Raw genomic sequence first — 17,541 nt, 5'->3', positions numbered from 1 at the left:
TCAATAATTAGGTGTTATTTTCCACTGTCTTACCTTGTAGAATTTGGAAGGTTTTATATGCTGGGCTTGCATGTGAGGATAAATCATTGATAGCATGTACTCACCCAGATAATTTAATGCAGTTGCTATTCACCAGAATACTTTATCACCAAAAGTGTGAAAAACAGTTTACTGTCCCATTTAAAATAAGTCTGTTGGAAGAATAAACACTCTGGTTACTCAACCAAGTCATATTTGGCCTGATATATAAAGGCACATACATGTTTAGTGGTCATTGCAAAATATATGTTTCTTACCAGTATATTTTCAGTGGTCGTATATGAATTGTGCCACTGAACTTTCTTACTGACTGTCTTGGCTCTATTTGTGTAGTGCTGTGGTGGAGTGAAGGCATTCCATTTATCTATCGTTAACCTGCAGAAAAGTTTGAGCTGGCTGGCTGGGTTCACATCAGGCTCTGCAACGTAGATTAAAAAACTACATTTTCTGCTTATTTACAACCCAAACTTTTACTGACTTCAGCTCAGTCTGTGTTGAGACACCAGTCCTCAATTTTACTCGGAACTTCTTCCATTTATTTTTGGCTGGAGAAAGGAAATTTTATCTCCCCTAAATAACTCTCCTCATGCACTGATTGGAGCTGGATCCTTATTTACATCTATCCTTCCTCTGGGACAATAAAGAAAAAGCCTACAGCAACCTGCATCAATTGGACCATCCAAGGATATCAGAACCAGAAACTCTAAAGTTCATACCTGCAATCCATGAGTTAAAAAACTTATTTTAACTACATAATCTATTTCTATAACTCTGAATCTTTTAGATTCCTTAAAACTAAAGGAAACCTATGCATTGTCTCCAAGAATTTCACATAGAAGTGCTAAGTGCAGCCATTTGTTTCTCTATTTGATGGAAGACTTTGATCTCACAGGCCTGGTCTGAATTTACAACTTTAAAAGGTCTGTTCTTTCAGCTATTAAAACCTTAACCCTGCATTGCCAACTAGGAAAACTGCTGATCTACAGGGTGTACTCCAAAGAGTGGATTGCAGTGCCACCCAGTGAAATTTTGCCTAATTAGCTTCTGACACAAAAATGTGTCATGCAAGCATCCCAGTGCTGTGTGGGAGAGGAAACCATAACCCCCACAAACCAAAAAGAAGGCAAAAGTGCAAGAGGTCAAACACCTACATAACAGTACTTAAAAGATCACCTCATTGTCACAACAAAGCTACCCACAGCACCCCCCAGACCACCCTTGGGAACTATAGGACTGGTGAATGCCAGATCAGCTGCAAAGAAATCCTTGGTGATCCATGATGCCATAAATGAACAGCATCTTGGCATCCAAGGAATAAGTGAAACCTGGTTAGATGAAAGTGGGGGTTTACCACTGGCTGAACTATGCCCAACAGGTTTCAACATCCAACATAAATCAAGACCAGGAAGACAGGTTTGGAGGGGTAGCAGTCTTGATTTGGGACACAATCAAACTGCGCAGAATATCCATCCCCCAGCTACATGGATCAGAATCTCTTTTATTCCAACTTGAACAGGAGAAGCCAATCTGGATGCTCATGGTATACAGAGTACCTCGTAACAAGACACTATCTGTGCAAGAACTCCTAGACCTGATTACTCAAGTGACCCTGAATTACCCTAGGTTGGTGATCATGGGAGACTTTAATCTACACATCAAAACCCCAGATACCACCACAGCTGCCTTTCTGGACACGATGACAGCACTGGGATTTACACAGGTGATCAATTCTCCAACCCACGAAAAGGGTCACATACTAGATCTGGTATTCTACAAAGGGGTGGGTATCCCAGAATTTTGGGATAACAGTATTGAAATAACTTATGTAATTTATCTTTAAAATCGAGCGTGGTACCGGAAGATTGGAGGGTGGCCAATGTAACACCGATTTTTAAAAAAGGATCCAGAGGAGATCCTGGAAATTATAGACTGGTGAGTCTGACGTCGGTGCCTGGTAAAATGGTAGACACTATTATAAAGAAAATTACAGAGCATATTCAAAAGCATGGATTAATGAGACAAAGTCAACATGGATTTAGTGAAGGGAAATCTTGCCTCACCAATCTACTATATTTCTTTGAAGGGGTGAACAAACATGTGGATAAAGGGGAGCCGGTTGATATTCTGTATCTGGATTTTCAGAAGGCGTTTGACAAAGTACCTCATGAAAGACTCCAGAGGAAATTGCAGAGTCATGGGATAGGAGGTAGTGTTCTATTGTGGATTAAAAACTGGTTAAAAGATAGAAAACAGAGAGTAGGGTTAAATGGTCAGTATTCTCGATGGAGAAGGGTAGTTAGTGGGGTTCCCCAGGCTCTGTGCTGGGACCGCTGCTTTTTAACATATTTATAAATGACCTAGAGATGGGAATAATTAGTGAGGTAATTAAATTTGCTGATGACACAAAGTTATTCAAAGTCATTAAATCGCGGGAGGATTGTGAAAAATTACAAGAGGACCTTATGAGACTGGGAGACTGGGCGTCTAAATGGCAGATGACGTTTAATGTGAGCAAGTGCAAAGTGATGCATGTGGGAAAGAGGAATCCGAATTATAGCTACATCATGCAAGGTTCCACGTTAGGAGTCATGGATCAAGAAAGGGATCTAGGTGTTGTCGTTGATGATACGTGGAAACCTTCTGCTCAGTGTGCTGCTGCGGCTAAGAAAGCAAATAGAATGTTAGGTATTATTAGGAAAGGAATGGAAAACAAAAATGAGGATGTTATAATGCCTTTGTATCGCTCCATGGTGCGACCGCACCTCGAATATTGTGTTCAATTCTGGTCGCCGCATCTCAAAAAAGATATAGTGGAATTAGAAAAGGTGCAGAGAAGGGTGATGAAAATGATAAAGGGGATGGGACGACTTCCCTGTGAGGAAAGGCTAAAGTGGCTAGGGCTCTTCAGCTTGGAGAAAAGGCAGTTGAGGGGAGATATGATAGAGGTCTATAAAATAATGAGTGGAGTTGAATGGGTAGATGTGAAGCGTCTGTTTACGCTTTCCAAAAATACTAGGACTAGGGGGCATGTGATGAAGCTACAATGTAGTAAATTTAAAACGAATCGGATAAACTTTTTCTTCACTCAACGTGTAATTAAACGCTGGAATTCGTTGCCAGAGAATGTGGTAAAGGCGGTTAGCTTAGCGGAGTTTAAAAAGGTTTGGACGTGACAGGATAAAAGGAGTTCTCGTCAGGGTGCACGCGCTGGATCACGGGGGAGGGGGGGAAGCACCGGGTGGGGAATAAGGATGAAAAATTTAAATTATATATATATATATTTTTTTTTCCGTATAGGGCGGGTCAATTGTGTGGTGGGTGCCATAGGGAGGGGGCTGGGGATGGAGGGGATTAGTTCGTTCTTCTCACTGCCTTTGGGGGCTATCAGATCACAAGCTTCCGGGGGCATTGCTCAGGAGAGTTTCTGTAAGAGAATGGGGGAGGGAGTTGGGAGTTACAAGGTTTAAATGGTAGGCATTAAATGTTGGGCATTGGTATTGTATCATCTTTAGATGTGGGAGTGGAAAAGGTATTCAAATGCATACAGTTGTTGTACTATGAGTTGGATAAAGGAGGTGGCTTGGGGTGATAGGAGACAAAGGGGGGGTTAGGGGAAGGGACGGAAGGGGAGGAAAGGGAGTTTGAAGGATGTAACAGTTTGGGTATGGGACAGTTTTGGGTTGTCACTCTATAGGATGTTACACTGATGTAATATGTGCACGAGATTGTATTGCTTCAATTTATGTGAAAAACTCAATAAAAACCGTTTAAACATAAAAGGTTTGGATGGCTTCCTAAAGGAAAAGTCCATAGACCATTATTAAATGGACTTGGGGAAAATCCACTATTTCTGGGGTAAGCAGTATAAAATGTTTTGTACTTTTTTGGGATCTTGCCAGGTTTCTATCCATTGGTTTTGTTAATAAGGATGGATAGACACTACGTCCTTATTTACAAAACCAACAGATAGAAACACCCTTCTTCATTATTCCAGCTGCCATCTCACTTCACTTAAGAACGGTATCTCGATGGGTCAATTCCTATGCATAAGGAGAGTGTGCAGTGAGGAGGCAACATATAAACATCATGCCCATCAAATGTTTCAAAAGTTTCAACAATGGGGTTACCCCCACAAAGTAACAAAATCTGCTCGTAAAAGCACAGAATGGGCATCGGGAATGGCTTCTGCGATCTAATCCTACAGTTGACAATCAACACAAGAGACTCCAATGTGTTTTGCCTTATTCATCTTTAGACACCAAGATCACACGGATTATACGTCAACATTGGCCAGTCCTACAATTACACCCACAATTTCAAGATAGACCTCAGATAGCTTACAGCAGGTCCAAAAACATGGGAGAATATTTATCAATTTTTTGTCAAACTCATTCCTCATCATTAGTAAAATCTGGTGGTCATAACAGTTGTCAACGGTGTACATACTGCCCCCATGCAATACAAACCACCTATATCATCAATCCAGCTACAGGAAAGCATTTTGATTTGAGATCACATACAGACTGTAATACAACACAAGTGATGTACGCCATAATTTGCCCCTGCTCAAAATGGTACATAGGTCAGGCAAAACGTAAGGTTAAACAAAGGATTGGGGAACACCTCAGTAATATTAGATTAAATAAGATTGACACTCCATTAGTAGCTCATTGGTAATCAATGGGTCATGGCGCTTCAGATCTTAAATATGTGATCCTAATACTGATTCAACTATGGTGGGGAGGTGATATAACTTCCAAACTAGTACAACAAGAACAAAAATTCATATACTTGTGGAATACAGTTCAACCTAATGGATTGAACAAGGAGGTGGAGTAGTTGACTATTTAATTTCATTTAGCCATAGTCCCCTCGTTGTTCACTTATTAGAGCCAGCTGAGTGCTTACGTTTAAAAACTGTGCCATGGGTAGATGCAGGGTTTGAGACAACAGGGAGTCGCTAGACAAGAGATCCCTCCCGGTAAGCTAAGAGATATAATTTAATGAATAACTCGATGAATAATTTTAAGAGAACAGCAGATTGATTGAGTAAAAGAAGTTTAAACAAAAAGAACATTTTAATATACCAAGCTTTAGTTTTGTCCACAGCAGACAGTTATATTCCTTGAGAACGCCAAGATGGTGAAACGTGGCTCCACGTCGGGAATAAAGAAGTTCTTTTAACCACGTGTCACTACAGCACTAGGGTGACTGCCCGGCAACAACCACATGAGATTTCAAGCTGGTATTCACTGATCGCTTACAGATAAGTGTCATACATTGCATTTAAGCATAACTCCATTCCGATTGCTTATTTTATTGTGGAGGTAGGCAGGATCAGTGCTATGATGGTGGATTTCTACGGGCCGACTCCATTTTTTATGGTATAAAGGCACTTGAAGCAAAATTCTGAGCACTGCATTATAAAAAAACAAAAAAATATTTAAATCATATTACATTAGACAATATATGTAATATACTGGTGGAGTAGTCATTATTAGTTAAAATTTAATGCCGAGAAGTGCAGAGTGATGCATTTGGGGTGGAGAAACCCAAAAGAGAGATACCGAATAGGAGGGGAGAGTTTAGTAAGCTTGACTCAGGAGAGAGACCTTAGGGTGTTGGTGTTGGAGGATCTGAAGGTGAAGAAACAATGTGACAAGGCGACGGCCGTGGCCAGAAGGATGCTAGGCTGCATAGAGAGGGATATAACCAACAGAAGAAAGGAGGTGTTGAGGCCCCTCTACAAGTCGTTGGTGAGGCCCCACTTGGAGTATTGTGTTCAGTTCTGGAGGCTGTATCTTGCTAAAGATGTAAAAAGACTGGAAGCGGTGCAAAGGAAAGCTGCAAAAATGGTATAGGATTTGTGTTGCAAGCCGCATGACAAGAGACTTGCCAACCTGAACATGTATACCTTGGAGGAAAGGAGAAACAGGGGTGACATGATACAGACATTCAGATATTTGAACGGTATTAATCCGCAAATGAACTTTTTCTGGAGATGGGAAGGCGGTAGAACTAGAGGACATGAATTGAGGTTGAAGGGGGGCAGACTCAGGAGTAATGTCAGGAAGAATGTTTTCACAGAAAGCGTGGTAAATATGTGAAATGCCTTCCTGCGGGAGGTGGTGGAGATGAAAACGGTAATGGAATTCAAACGTGAATGGGATAAACACAAAGGAATCCTGTTTAGAAGGAATGGATCTACGGAATCTTATCGGAAAATGGGTGGCGACACTGGTAATTTTAGAGTAAAACCAATGCTGGGTGGACTTCTACTGTCTGCACCCTGATCGTGGCTGAATAGATATGGATGGGCTGGAGTGTAAATTTTAAGGGGCTTCGATGTTAGCTTCAGAACGTTTAGTACAGGAACTGTGCTGGGCAGACTTTTAAGTTCTGTGCCCTGAGAAAGGCAAGGACAAATCAAACTCGGGTATACATATAAAGTATCACATACCAGGTAAAATGAGTTTATCTGGGTGGACCGTTCAGGTCTTTTCTACCATCATTTACTATGTTACTCAACGTGACAGCTGGTTCAGTCACACAGTCCTGCAGAATTTGTTTAGTGTCTAGCATCCAACTTCACCTTCCTAGGCCTAATTTTGTTCTATTCTAGGCTGCGCCTTCACAATCAGTTTGTATATAATTTTATGTTAATTGACTTCAAGACATTGCTGTTTCGAGTCCCTATTGTCCTTGCATTGTTGTTTTTGTGAGCCTGGTAGATAGGGATTCTCACATGTGAGGATACAACTGGCCTGCCTGTCCTTGGAGAAAGCGAAGCTACTCACCTGTAGCAGATGTTCTCCGAGGACAGCAGGCCAAGTATTCTCACATACCCTCTCACCTCCTCTAGGAGTTGTCTTCTTCAGCTATATCAGTGCCGGGGAAAATGGTAGAGGGTATTATTAAAAACAAAATTACAGAGCACATCCGAGGACATGGATTACTGAGACCAAGTCAGCACGGCTTTAGTGTAGGGAAATCTTGCCTGACCAATTTACTTCAATTCTTTGAAGAAGTAAACAAACATGTGGACAAAGGGGAGCCAGTTGATATTGTGTATCTGGGATTTTCAAAAGGCGTTTGACAAGGTACCTCATGAAAGGCTACAGAGGAAATTGGAGGGTCATGGGATAGGAGGAAAAGTCCTATTGTGGATTAAAAACTGGTTGAAGGATAGGAAACAGAGAGTGGGGTTAAATGGGCAGTATTCACAATGGAGAAGGGTAGTTAGTGGGGTTCCTCGGGGGTCAGTGCTAGGACCGCTGCTCTTTAATATATTTATAAATGATTTAGAGATGGGAGTAACTAGCAAGGTAATTAAATTTGCTGATGACACAAAGTTGTTCAAATCATTAATTCGCGAGAGGATTGTGAAAAATTACAGAAGAACCTTACGAGACTGGGAGACTGGGCGACTAAATGGCAGATGACGTTTAATGTGAGCAAGTGTAAGGTGATGCATGTGGGAAAAAAGAACCCGAATTATAGCTACGTCATGCAAGGTTCCACGTTAGGAGTTATGGACCAAGGAAGGGATCTGGGTGTCGTTGCTGATAATACACTGAAACCTTCTGCTCAGTGTGCTGCTGCGGCTAGGAAAGCAAATAGAATGTTGGGTATTATTAGGAAAGGTATAGAAAACAGGTGTGAGGATGTTATAATGCCATTGTATCGTTCCATGGTGCGACCACACCTTGAGTATTGTGTCTAATTCTGGTGGCCGCATCTCAAGAAAGATATAGTGGAATTGGAAAAGGTGCAGCGAAGGGCAACAAAAATGATAGCGGGGATGGGATGACTTCCCTATGAAGAAAGACTAATAAGGCTAGGGCTTTTCAGCTTGGAGAAGAGACGGCTGAAGGGAGACATGATAGAGGTATATAAAATAATGAGTGGAGTGGAACAGCTGGATGTGAAGCGTCTGTTCACGCTTTCCAAAAATAGTAGGACTAGGGGGCATGCGATGAAACTACAGTGTAGTACATTTAAAACAAATAGGAGAAAAGTTTCTTCACCCAATGCGTAATTAAACTCTGGAATTCGTTGCCGGAGAACGTGGTGAAGGCGGTTAGCTTGGCAGAGTTTAAAAAGGGTTTGGCCGGTTTCCTAAAGGACAAGTCCATAGACCGCTACTAAATGGACTTGGGAAAAATCCACAATTTCGGGAATAACATGTATAGAATGTTTGTACGTTTGGGAATCTGCCAGGTGCCCTTGACCTGGATTGGCCACTGTCGGGGACAGGATGCTGGGCTTGATGGGCCTTTGGTCTTTTCCCAGTATGGCATTACTTATGTACTTATGACCTGCACTTGCACATCAAGCGGGAAGGCACATGCGCTTGTGCAGTGGGATACTATTACAACTTTCTTTAAGTAATACATGCAAGGCAGCATACTGACCAGGCTCTGTCAGATGACATCTCCCACATGTGAAAATACTTGTCCTTGGAGAACACTTGTTACAAGTGAGTAACTTCGTTTTACCTGCTCTTTTCCTTATTTTGATGCTGCTCTTGTATACATAGAGAGCTTTCCACCACTTTTCTGTTTAGCTCTTTACCAGCCACCACCATTCTCTCAGGACTACTTTGAACTGAGCACACTCTTCACTAAGTTCTTGCTTAATTTAGGCTCTCTTATGATCTTAGGCGACATTAATGTACACTTGGGAAGTTCTTGTACCCCTGCAGTAATGGCGTTCATCACCCTTCTCTCGAAGTTACACTTTACTATTCCCTCAAGCACTGTGACCCACTTGGGAAGCCACTGTTTGGATCTTGTGTCCTTTTGGACAGATGCTTTCGTGGGTTCTTCCTTCCATATCACTCTTCTTTCTTGGACTGATCACTTTCTGTTTTCCTTTTCCATTGATTCACAGTCTGTTCCAGTAAAACCTTTGTGGAATCTTTTGGTTCCTTGCTCCTGGTGCTCTTTTGACCAAGATATTTTTGTTTCTAGGGGCTTTGATCTTCAAGATCATTACCCTTCTTTTCCTTTTGAGTAGAAGTTATCGGTGTGCTTGTTGATATTCAGTCAGTGGCAGTCTGACCATCACTGGCTAAATTAGCCCTGAATATTCAGTGCTAGTCCTGATCCCCCCTCACCCACCCCCAAAGATATAGCAAGGTAGGCCTGGGCCCCCAACCCCTCTGCCTCCCGCCCCCCCCCCCCGTGCCCATGTTAAAGTCTCTCTGCTGGTTCAGAGGTAGATGGGCAGGAGCGATGCCCACTCACTTCTACCCACATCTGAGTTCACTATAAAATAGCTGTGCAGCCTCTAATGACAACCTTACTCCTGACCATTTACCACTGGGCCACCATGGATTCAGAGAGGGGTCAGTTGGAGTGGGGGCCTGGGCCTACTTGCTCTGTCTTCGGGGGGGGGGTGAGGGGGATCAGGCTGGGGGGATCTTTCAATTCAGGGGGTGGGTGGGTGGGAGGGAGGATTGGGACTAGGGGGCAGCCATCCAACTACCCGGATAGTAACTGGTCCGGTTACCTTCACCACATCAAGTTAGGACAACTTTTTTCTGTCCTAACTTAATGCGGGCTTCTTGCTATTTGGAGAGCTGAATATTGCCACGAACTGGCTAGGTGGCTGCTCCTCCCAAAGCCCACCCCTGGTCATCCCCTAACCTTGCCAGTTAGGGGTTGGCCATTAAGAGGCAATATTTGACAGTGCTGTCCAGTTAAATGCTACTGAATATTGTTGTTTATCCCCAGACAAGCTTATCACTAGGCTCATAAATTATGCTCATAAGTCTAGCAAATGAAAGGCAAGCCTAAATTTATAAGTGTAACTTTTAAGCTCATAATTTAAAATGAATTTTCAGCTGACAACTTGTGCTCCTAAAAATTTAGGAGGCTAACTTAGGAGCATACATACAAGAACTCAGCTTTTTTTGAATATTGGGCCCTTAATGTCTTTGCATTTTTACAGGATTCTTCTGGGATCACTGATGGGATAATCATGATTGCTGAGCTAATAAAAATCTCAGGAGGGAAGGCAACAAGCTAATGGTATGAAAGATAATTGGGGAGCGGTACAAGGATGAAAGTTCGCTTTGCGCATCTGATACCCTTGAACCAGACTTGAGCATGAGGAACCGAAAGCTGAGCCTTGCCTCTTGCATTTTAGCATACCCTTAGTAAATAGCATGCTCCCTCTATTTATCCAACTCACTGTTGGGTTTTCATGTATGAGACTATTGTTAACATCTATTTCTGGTATTGTTTGCTCTGAGCACACAAAAAAAATTGTATTGCTTCTTAAGTGGCTTGTAATGAATTTGTTAAATTATTTTGTGAACCTATGACCCTTTCATCCTACCCAACAGTGTACACTGTTTGCCAAAGAGAAAACTGAAGCCATAAGGCACCGTTTGCTTGTTGAAATACAAACTGAAGCCACTATCCACAGCTTATCAAAGTATAAGCTGAAACTAGAGAACTGCACGGGAGCGGGGTTTGTGGGAATCCCACGGAACCCAGGGATTCCTGCAGGGACGGAGGAAGTTCCTGCGGGGTTCCCGCGGGGACAGAGGCAGTTGCTGCGGGGTTCCCATGGAAGTGTAAACTGCACCTGCACCAGCCTCTCATCTACCGAATACCAAGTTCTTTAAGTGCTGTCTCCTCCTCCTCGTCTTCTTCCTTGCTTTAACAGCACAAATGTGGAAAGTCTTCCATTAAGGAGGTGGTAGAGACACAAATGATGATGGAATTCAAAAAGGCATGGGATGAACACAGAGGACCTCTAATTAGAAAATGGAAGTTATAAAAAACCTAACCTTAAATGGCTACATGTGTGTGGATGTGTCAAGTGATGCTTAGATGACGACTCTGGCTGTGATGAACTAGGGCTGATACCGGGCAGACTTGTATGGTCTGTGTCTGTGGAGGAGTGGCCTAGTGGTGGACTCTGGTCCTGGGGAACTGGGGAACTGAGTTCGATTCCCATTTCAGGCACAGGCAGCTCCTTGTGACTCTGGACAAGTTACTTAACCCTCCATTGCCCCAGGTACAAATAAGTACCTGTATATGTAAGCCGCATTGAGCCTGCCATGAGTGGGAAAGCGCGGGGTACAAATGTAACAAAAAAATAAAAATACATGGCAATCTGGTTTAGGACGGGCTGGAAAGGGCTTAGACAGCAACTTCAGTGGCTGGAACATAAGGACCATGCTGGACAGATTTTTACAGTCTGTGTCCCACAAATGAGAAGACGAATAGATTGGAGTGTTCTTCAACGGCAACTCCAGCAGTTGGAACTTAAGGATAGGGCCAGATAGACTTCTGTGGTCTATGTTCCAGAAACACGAAAGAAAGACCATAATCAAGTATATAATATCACACTCATTGATTTAATCATGAATTGATAATGAGTGTGACTATTGGGCAGACTGGATGGACCATTCAGGTCTTTATTTGCTGTCACTTCCTATGTTACAATTAATCCTCTTTGCTCCTGGGCCGATGCCCAGACCTCAGATGACACAGGCATGAGCATCAGATGTCACCTGACCTACTGGTGTGTGCATGTGGTGCCCTCTCAGCCAGTAAATCAGAGACAAACCTTACATGTGCATACCAGAGTGTTCCAAGTTTCAACTTCCATTCCTTCCTTGCCTACAGTGCTCTGGATCAAATCCAGAGAGAAACTGAGGGAGCTGACCGGAATGTTCTTTTATGTACCATTAAAGTTTTACGGGGATGGGTGGGGACGTGTAAGATTCCAGTGGGGATGGGTGGGGACAGGCAAGATCAACAGGGACAGGTGGGGAAGGGTAAGATTTCTGTCCCTGTACAACTTTCTAGCTGAAACCTTGAACAGTGTTTGCTGAACTGCAAACCAAATCTACCATTTACTGTAGTATAAGCCAAACTGAATCCACCATCCACTGCTTACTGAAGTATAAACCAAAATACAGAGATCTCTGAAGATATTGAGTGCTATTCCTAGGTTTTCTGAGCTCCTGGGTCCTCTTAACAGGCCCCTTTTCTTCTCAGGGTGAAATGGGTCCAACTCCAAAACCCTCCTCTGGGTCGCTCCCTAAGTCCAGAGGGTTTCAGCTTCCCGACTTCCAGCCCTGAGAGCTGCAGAGTCCAGTTTCACGTCTCCTGGGTTTTAAAATAATCCCAACTTTTTGCCAGTCCAAATATGCAAATAGGTATGTAGATCAGCATTCAGGTCGACATTATATCCACAGCTTTCTCCCACAATAGGTATTCCACTCCTTGCCTTTCAGGACTGGGTTAGTCTGTCCCTGCCACCTCCCACGTAGTCCCTACTCTAGCCTGCAACCACCCCAGCAGGGCCCAAGGTGTCTACCCTGAGTAGAATGGGAATGGATTATACCCAGGTGGTCTTCCTTTGCGTGGAGCCACTTTCTCTTGTCTGGGGATATATTTTCCAGTGATAGGATGTATGCTCTGTTATAGAGCCAAATCTGAAATTGAGTTTGTTTAAGGTTTGTTGTATAGGCCTGTGATAACTGCAGGTTTCTGGTTTTACAAGGTAGTTGTAAAATTGTTTAGTGATATGATAACATGCTGTGACTTCCCTGTGATTTTAACTGAGCCAATGTCGTGGCCTGTTTTCTAATATAAAATAAAAATAAAGAATTCTAAATGTCAGGGGTATTGAGGCAAATAGTGTAAACTGGTGTCATTGGGTGTTGTCTAGTAGCTGTACCAGAAATTTGGATGAGTAACTTAATTCATTTGTCAGATGTTATTAATAGGCAGAGACACATTCCATGACACTTGCACAGATGTGCTGACCTTTCAAGACCAGTTTACTATAGAAATTTCTGATATTGAAAGGTGCAGAGAATAGTGATTTTCTTAATTATTAAATATTTTTTCCAGAGTGAACTGAAATATCTAAGAGAAATAATCCTTAAGTCTGGGTTTTGTATTTATGTATGGATATGAAGAATCAAGGTAAAAAGTCACTAAAGTGCAATAACTTTGAATTAGGGAATGAATTTTGTAGACATTGGTCATTATATTAGAAACTTTTCCACATATAAACAGTGGCATTTACTTCAAGGGGCTACACTGAACTCAAAACTACCTTTATTTCAGGAAGCAGCTGAAAGCCAGGCTCTTCTCACAAGCTTTTAATAGATGTGGCAACTGGCTATCCACTAACTCCACCCCTAGGCTATCTTACTGCACACCCTGTAACTTAGACTAGTTCTTCGTATCTTATTCATCTGTACATTTAATTTGCCTTCAGTTTGTCCTGTTGATATGTCTCAGCTCCACTTGCCTCCTTGTCTGCCTATTAAAATGTTTCATTGTATTCTATGGTACGAACAGCGTTAGCATCATACAGCATCATATTGTTCTTATATGAATGTTATAATACATGCCTATTAAATTATTTTATTTGTATTGTGGTGAGTATAATAGCTGTTATATAAATGTTCTTCCATTCCGCATATTATGGTATCATTCATCTTCTGATGACATTTTATCATATTTCTGTTATATGATAATTTTATAGTGCTGTTAAATATTTTTATATTTCTGATTTTATATCATGTTAGTCCTTTTACTAGGATTCACTTTGCCATCTCCAAGTTTATTTAATTGATTGTATTTATGCTTATGTTTATCTTTTCATTTTACTATTATAATGCTGTTAAGAAAACAACAATTTTTGTCAAACTGTACCTGCTGTACACCTTCTTGGGTGAATCTCTTCAGAAAGGTGGTTAATAAATCCCAATAAAAAAAAATAAAAATGTATATCACATATATAAATAGTAGTTTTCAAAAAGCCACTGGTTACATGTGGATATTCATACTACATAGAATTTTCAAGGGAAAACATGTATATGGGGAAAAATTTCCACGTTTGGATTTACACCTGCTCAGAGGCAGGTATAGGTTTTAAAAAGTGCTTGATTCGGCCAGGTATTATATGAGGGATTAAAGAAGTCATTCATCTTTGGCCCCTAACTGTTAGTCATTTGCCCTCCTCCTTCCCTGTTCCTCTTTACCCTGTAATTCCCTTGCCCGTAATGTCTTGTCTGTCTGTTTTACTTAGATTGTAAGCTGAGCAGGGATTGTCTCTCTATGTCAAGTGTTCAGCGCTGCGTGCGGCTGGCAGCGCTATACAAATGTTGTTAGTAGTAGTAGTAGTATCTTAATTTCATTTAGTTTATGTCCACTTCCAAAATGAAACCACATTCAAATTGCGGCCATGCTACTTAATTGGTGGTACTTACATATTTGTAGAATGGGGCAGCTGCACATGGAAGTGGTGTTGCTTTGCATGTGAAAGTTGTGAAATTGCCACTTCCACATATATGTGTCTATGCTATTCATTTTTTTCAGTGTGTGTATTTTTGCAGCTATTCCTGACCACTTGTTAGTTAATACACATACACTCCTGCAGGTATTTTGGAAGGCCCTTTGTCAGCACATCTTTTTCTAAAATTCCAGTGGAATTGAACATGTCCTGACCTGGATGTTTAAATGTGGATCTCAATGTTGTTTGTGAAAGGGGGGGGGGGGGGGGTGCACATTTCATCACATCTTTAGCTTTTTAAAATTAAATTTAAGTGTCAGATTTGTTTTTAATATGATGACCGTTGTTGCTATTTTTGTTAAATCAAATCTTGACTATGGGTGCCTGAGATTATAACTTCAGCTATGTTAGAGTCACCAAAACCCCTTAATAAACTGTGTGGGAGGTAGGATTAGTGGGGGAGGCCCAGGCCCAAAATTTAATTTTTGGAAATATTTTAGTTTTCTAACTTGTTATTTTTGCTTTTATCTCTTTCAGTTGGCAGCGGCCTGTGATGTTTTTGTTGAAAACTACATTCCTGGGAAGCTAGCTAAAATGGGCCTGGGGTATGAAGATGTCAGCAAGATCGCTCCTCACATTATTTATTGTTCCATAACAGGTACTACCGTTGTAAAATGCAATTTGCCAGCCTTTTCATGGATAATTTGGTTGTTTCATGTACCGTCCGGTGGTTTCAGAAGACAGCATGGCAATTAATGAATATGTTTTCCCTTTTGGAGGTGATCTCTTGTCTGCTTGTTAAATTGTTGGATAATTTTAATGCAATCGTATTTCTTGCCATAGAAATGTTTTTAACTTCCTGAATGGACCTGGTAAAATATAGAAAGTGGCTAGTAGTTGATTTGGTTTCTTCCTAGGCTCGGTTGTGCAGTCTTTTAGTCCGGGGTCTTTTGTACTACAGCTAATGGAGATAGTGAAAATATACCCAGGGAAAGAGGAAATAGTGAAACTAAACTTTTATGCTTTTGTTGATGCTCTGTCATTTTTTTCACCGTAGAATTTAATGGGAAGAGTTGAGGCATATACATTGTAAGGCATGATTATTGGATTGGTCTGTTGGCTCTGATGGCTTACAAAGACTGGGGCTGGGTTGGGGATGGAGGGACCTAGATTGTAGCTGGATAAATAGAGTATAGATTGGTGTGATAATGTAAGCAAGGGTTGAGGGTGGGCCTTCAGATTATACAGCTTGACAAATTTACAAAAAATAAAACAAACTCCTTATTAACTCAAAAGCTGAGGCCTGTTACACAGCCAGCGCTGCGTACGTCTAGTAGTGCTTTAGAAATGATAAGTAGAGGTAGTAGTAGTATTTCACAGGCATGGAAACTGAGGGGTAAATTGTGCGATTAATCACGATTAATCATGCCATGCATTTTGGACACATACGTTTCAATTTGTTTTTGAATGTTGACCTAAACATCCTTTTGAGCAAATGCTTAGCATGGTTGATTATCCTTTACAACAGGCTATTCAATTAGGGGTGGGCAGCAGTTAAAAATTTTAATCAAAATTAATCATGGTATTAAAATTTTTAATCACATGATTAGTCGAACCTCTGGACTGGATGACTTGGTACTGGTAAATTCCCACTGCATGGAATTTTTTTTCTTATTTATAGAAAGCTTTATTGAACATTTCCAACAAAGTTACTACATAAAGTAAGCTTACAGATCAAGAGGCATCAATTGTCTAGCAAAACAAAGCTGCTACACCCCTCAACATGAAGCTAGGTAACAGCTAATAACAAACTCTGAGATAATAATTACTGTAACAGGCACTAACTTCCACATTTTTAAGCAGTTTTAGTTAGTAACCACCCCCCCCCTTCTGAAACCTCCCCAAAACACATTAAAAGAAGAAAAAAACAAACAAACAAACAAAAAAACTCCAAACCAACCCGAAAGCACTTAAACAGCACAGTTATTCAAGAAAGGTTCTCAAATAGCTTTCCACTTAGGAAGAGTATTGCATTGGACAACCCACAATCTCTCCATTTCACATATACACCATAGTTTATTCAACCAACGAACCAGAGAAGGGATTGAAGAAGTTTTCCACTGGGCAGCCAAGGATACACTGGCTGCAGTCATCACATGTCTCACCAACAATGCTTGAGACTTAGCGAGACCAGGAGGTTTCTTAGGAAATAAAAATAATTCCGGAGACCATTTAACAGGCCTCCCCAGCCATTTCTGTAGCCTACACTGAATGGCCTTCCAGTATGCCCGCACCTTAACACAGGACCACCAAATGTGTTCCATAGTACCTCTTTGCCCACAACCTCTCCAACACAGGGGAGAGGCTGCAGTGAACATGAGGTGTAATCTATCAGGAGTGAGGTACCATCTATAAAAAACTTTGACAGCATTCTTTAAAGGGAACAGAGATAGATATTTTCAATAAGGCCCTCTCCATAAAGTTCCAATCATCATCATCCAGCGTCACCCCCCCAGCTCTCATGCCAACGCGTGCGATGAAGCGAGGAGAAATGCATATTTTTCCACAGCTACTTATATAGGCAAAAGATAAGACCCTTCGTACCTCCAGAATCTTCACAAAAATCCTCAAGAAAAGAGTCCTCTTGTAAAACCTTTGCCTTTACCTCATTCGAAAAGAGAAAATGCCTTAACTGAGTATACGCATAAACTTCACTTGGATGAACTGGACAGGCCTCAGTAAGAGCAGGAAACGAAATCAATTCATCCTCATCAAACAATTGGCCTCAGGTTTCGAAGCCAAGCGAAGCCCATCGTGCAAAGGGACCAGGAGCCAATCCCGGAGGAAAAAGAGGGTTATTCACTATTGGAGAGAGTTTAGAAACAATTTGATCAGACTTAGCAAACATACTATCCCAATAACAAAAAGTAGCATAGACTGAAGGACAAATATCTCCCTGTAAGTTGTGATATTTACATGGCAACCACATTAGACGACGAAGGGGGCGTGAACCAGCAGAAACCTGTTCCAAGTGTACCCAAAGTTTCTGGGGATTAACCTGGTACCACTCAAGTGCCGCACATGATTGGGCCGCTTTGTAATACCAATAAATATTGGGAACTCCCAGATCTCCCATGTTCTGATCTCGAAAAAGTAGGGAATGAGAAACTGAATCTTTCCAACACCTGAAACATAAAATGCCAATGAACCCTATCAAACGCATTCTCG

At 41.5% G+C, this 17,541-nt stretch overlaps 1 protein-coding gene across 1 annotated transcript in view; it reads left to right on the top strand.

Moving 5' to 3' along the window:
* Window positions 1-17,541, top strand: part of SUGCT (succinyl-CoA:glutarate-CoA transferase) — a 1,092,618-nt gene that overhangs the window by 88,478 nt on the left and 986,599 nt on the right. The window contains exon 6 of the mRNA XM_030203879.1: window positions 14,851-14,971. Within this exon, the coding sequence (XP_030059739.1) occupies window positions 14,851-14,971 (121 nt within the window). The remainder of the gene's footprint in view (window positions 1-14,850; window positions 14,972-17,541) is intronic.

The sequence above is a fragment of the Microcaecilia unicolor genome, chromosome 1, assembly GCF_901765095.1.
Source record: "Microcaecilia unicolor chromosome 1, aMicUni1.1, whole genome shotgun sequence".
In the NCBI taxonomy this organism is placed as follows: Eukaryota; Metazoa; Chordata; class Amphibia; order Gymnophiona; family Siphonopidae; genus Microcaecilia; species Microcaecilia unicolor.
Note: the sequence above shows the minus strand (reverse complement) of the source record. Positions and strands in the feature narration are given on the sequence as shown.